Genomic DNA, 3,593 nt, shown 5'->3' on the forward strand with positions numbered 1-3,593 from the left:
TTGCGTCGCAGTTAGGAATCAATTCATTAATATCTGATTAACTATCAAAATACTTTATCGTTGGAGAACACTAATGATGATTTGATTAGATCTTATATACAGTAGTTCAATTTAGTGTCTTATTGGAGAATTAAAGTACATAAGCATAGATCATATTACATTATTATGAAAATAAATAGAATTGTGAAAATAAATAGAGGATCGGCGACACACTTTTGGATATCAACAAGAAGATCAATCACTTGGTTCGACACCACCATTTCCTATCAGAACTCCCATGTACCTACAAATATCACCATCACAAAAAACAGCAGCAGTGCAATCATTAGTGATTAGCCATGCTTTTATAAAAATCAATCACTGAAATTCAGAAAGATCGATTATTACCTGCCCAACATCATGAGAGTAGCTTGAGGATTAGTTCCTGGGGAGAAACTGAAGGTGGACCCATCAATCACCCTCAGCCCATCCACGCCTATCACTCTGTACTCATGGTCGACCACTTTCCCTACTTCACACCCGCCATGGTTATGACTAATGGTGAGCACGATGTCCCTGCAGTATTGCTCCAGCGAAGTGGCATCCTGCGCACTTATTGTTCTGTTATTGACGAGTAAGCTTGCAGTGAGAGCCTGCAAATACTCTACCGTTTGATTCGGATATCTGAATTTGGACAACGCTTGCGTATCGATCACTCTCATGACGGTCTGCAATGCCTCCACGCATGTTCTAAGATCGTCAGGCTCCGTGAAGTAGTTGTAGGTTACTGATGGATTGTCCTCTGGGTCGAGATTCTTGAGACGAAGATATCCTCGGGACAGAGGATTTGCCAATTTCTCAACTACTACGCCGCCTTGGAAGTTGCCTCCCAAAATCGCTGCGGCCAAAAAGCCCGTCAAGGACTCCACGTAGTAGGCCGGACGGATTCCGACGACTTGACCCAGAGAGATAGTCAGTGGCTCAGGTGAAGGCACGGCGAAAATGTTCAACGGGATGTCAGCAATGCCATGGCCGACCATCGGCTGGTCCAGGACCACCTCGATGCCGAAGGACTTGAGATGGTCCTCGGGGCCGACGCCGCTCAACATGAGCAACTGTGGGCTACCGAGAGCGCCGGCTGACAGTATGATTTCGCCTGCTGAGAAGCCCTTGAGGCGGGCCTCGTGGATGTTGCCGGTTTCGTCCTTGTACACCACTCCGTACGCCTGCGGGTTCTTATGCTGGCCTGTAACGTTCTGGAACAAGATCCTCTGCGCAGTGGCTCGCAAGAGCACGGTGATCCTGGCGGGGTCGGCGTACTTGAGCAGATCGGCGGTTGTGTGGCGATGGCCGGTTGGGTCGAACATGGTCCCCCCGACCTTGGTGCCTTCCAAGTGCTCGTAGGTGAAGCCGTTATCAGGGGTGACTCCGGCAGCCAAAAGCCCTGCCCTCAAAGCTGAAGTCCACTCCGTCAGTTGAGGCCAGAAAACCAACTCTCGCTCCACCCACTGGAACGACTGGTCGGCCAGCTTCGGGTTCAATCCCATAGCCATCACCTCCCGGTGGCTGGCGCGCGAGTAGAACCCGCCGTTGATGCAGGTGCCGCCGCCGAGGCAACGAGCTCGTGTATTGATGACGCCATCCTCGGAGACGAAACGCTGCGCCGGCGAGGTCGGGGTGAGGTCGGCGAGGTTGTCGGCCCAAGAGGCGAGGTTGGAAACGTTGGGATTCCCGTAAGGCGATCCGCCTCTTTCCAGCACCAACACGTCGAACCTCTCCGAGAGGGTAGCGGCCAACGGGCAGCCAGCTGTCCCGCCGCCGACGATGATGTAGTCGTGGTACGACACTCGTGGAGCATCTGCCGCATGCTTCACGAAGCCATACGCTGGCGCTGTTCACAAAAACCATGCATATGCAACTAATTACGATAGTTAATTAACATGGATTAAAAGGGCTCTTAATCACAAAAAAAAGTATTGATTAATTAAGAAAAGAAGAAACATTACAGTTCTGAGCATAGCAGAAGCCACTGAAGCAGAAGAAGATAATAATTGCAGCAGCAGCAACAGAAATGAGCTTTCTTTTACTTTCCAACGCCATGATTCACTAAACGCCACTTAATTAATTAACAGCTTCTTCGGTGCATGTATTGGAGTAATCCTTCAACTTTATATATAAGCTAAGAATGACAGCCATAATTGACTAATATAATACTTAAATATTTCGAATAAAATATGATTAAATATATGTTAGTTACGTTTACGACCATTACTACAAGGTTTTGCGTGTGGAGACTATTATAATTAACTTCTAGATGAAGATAAATAAAATAAGAAATATAGAAAAAGGAATAGAGATCAACAAGATTTAAAAAATATAAAAAGAATCAGGTCAATAATAACGACCCTTCTGATTGTTGAATCGTAATTGCTGATGTATATATTACGATTGTGTTGATTTGATCTTTTAAAAATATATATTCTAATTCACTCAGTTGACAGACTTTTAGAAGATATTTATTTTTCAACAGTTTGTTTTCCATAGCAAGTCAAGACGATAAATAATTTATTAAAAACAACAAATTTTCTTCAGAAACGTGAGAATATTTTCTTTTTTGATCATCTAGATGTGTTGATCACAAGTGAAGAGAGGCCCCATGACCTTTCCCTCATATGTATAATTATTTCTCTTAATTTTTGATTTTTCATCTAGTTGCACTTGCATACTTTTCTATTCTTCATATCATTATTTTCAATCATCATTACACTAGGATCGAGACCTTATAAATGTGAAACTTATCGACACTTATTTCTCTATATTTCTCTGATTCCATCTAACTGTTTTACCATTGCAATTTATAGTTTGTTCTTGCATTCTCAATTATCATTACACTAAAGTTGCATGATCCATCATACACTTGGTTTGAGTCTTCCCTAAGTTGATTTGGCTTTACCTCGTATAACATTTGGTGTAAGAGGTCTTAAATTAAATATTCAATATATTGAAGTTCGATCTTTTAAAGTGGTATAAGGTTACAATCTTATATATATTTGGCTTCTATTCCAATATTCCAAAATTTTTAAAAGTAATGTTGAAAAATAAAAAACATTAAGAAAAATATATAAACAGTTTCTTAAATGCATTGTGAATCAAAATAAAAGTACATAAATGTTATTAACAAACACTACAAATTTGTGTTTTTTTTCAAAGGAGACAATTAGTATGAATTCATTTCTATGGTGATTTTGAATTTAGGATTTATTTTGAATTGGGATTCCTTGACCTTTTTTTTATGTTCTAGTGCTAACCGTTCCAATCACTTGAGTTTTTAGACTGATTAGGATTGATGTCCATGAGACTGACCAGACTCATAAGGGGCACTTGAGTTACATCTCAATAATTAAATATTGTAAAACTTAATACATAGAATGCTAATATAAGTATTTGAAATATTAAGAAATTTAACTTGTTAACATAGTATTTACAAATTTTTATTAAAGTAGTATGAGTACTTAAGTGGCATATACCTCTTTTACTTGTTATTAAAATACGTAATTTGTAAAATCGCTAGTATAAACTTTTTAATAATTTATTTTTGAATGAATGAGGCATCT

At 40.4% G+C, this 3,593-nt stretch overlaps 1 protein-coding gene across 1 annotated transcript; it reads right to left on the reverse strand.

The window, feature by feature from the left end:
* Positions 1-234: 234 nt before the first annotated feature.
* LOC141831072 (protein HOTHEAD-like) lies at positions 235-2,079 on the reverse strand. The gene is made up of 3 exons (XM_074718512.1): positions 1,986-2,079; positions 388-1,870; positions 235-283 (listed from the first exon to the last, which is right to left on the reverse strand). Exons 1-3 carry the CDS (start codon positions 2,077-2,079, stop codon positions 235-237), a joined length of 1,626 nt encoding a protein of 541 aa, XP_074574613.1.
* Positions 2,080-3,593: the final 1,514 nt, after the last annotated feature.

Source organism: Curcuma longa, chromosome 6, assembly GCF_044706935.1.
Source record: "Curcuma longa cultivar G26 ecotype Majalengka, Jawa Barat chromosome 6, ITB_CL_G26_1.1, whole genome shotgun sequence".
In the NCBI taxonomy this organism is placed as follows: domain Eukaryota; kingdom Viridiplantae; phylum Streptophyta; class Magnoliopsida; order Zingiberales; family Zingiberaceae; genus Curcuma; species Curcuma longa.

Coding starts and splice junctions, on each gene's coding strand:
- LOC141831072 (XM_074718512.1), bottom strand. CDS start 2,079: ATGGCGTTGGAAAGTAAAAGAAAGCTCATTTCTGTTGCTGCTGCTGCA. Junction 1,871..1,985: donor CTTCTGCTATGCTCAGAACT/GTAATGTTTCTT, acceptor TTTTGTGAACAG/CGCCAGCGTATGGCTTCGTG. Junction 284..387: donor ACTCTCATGATGTTGGGCAG/GTAATAATCGAT, acceptor TGATATTTGTAG/GTACATGGGAGTTCTGATAG.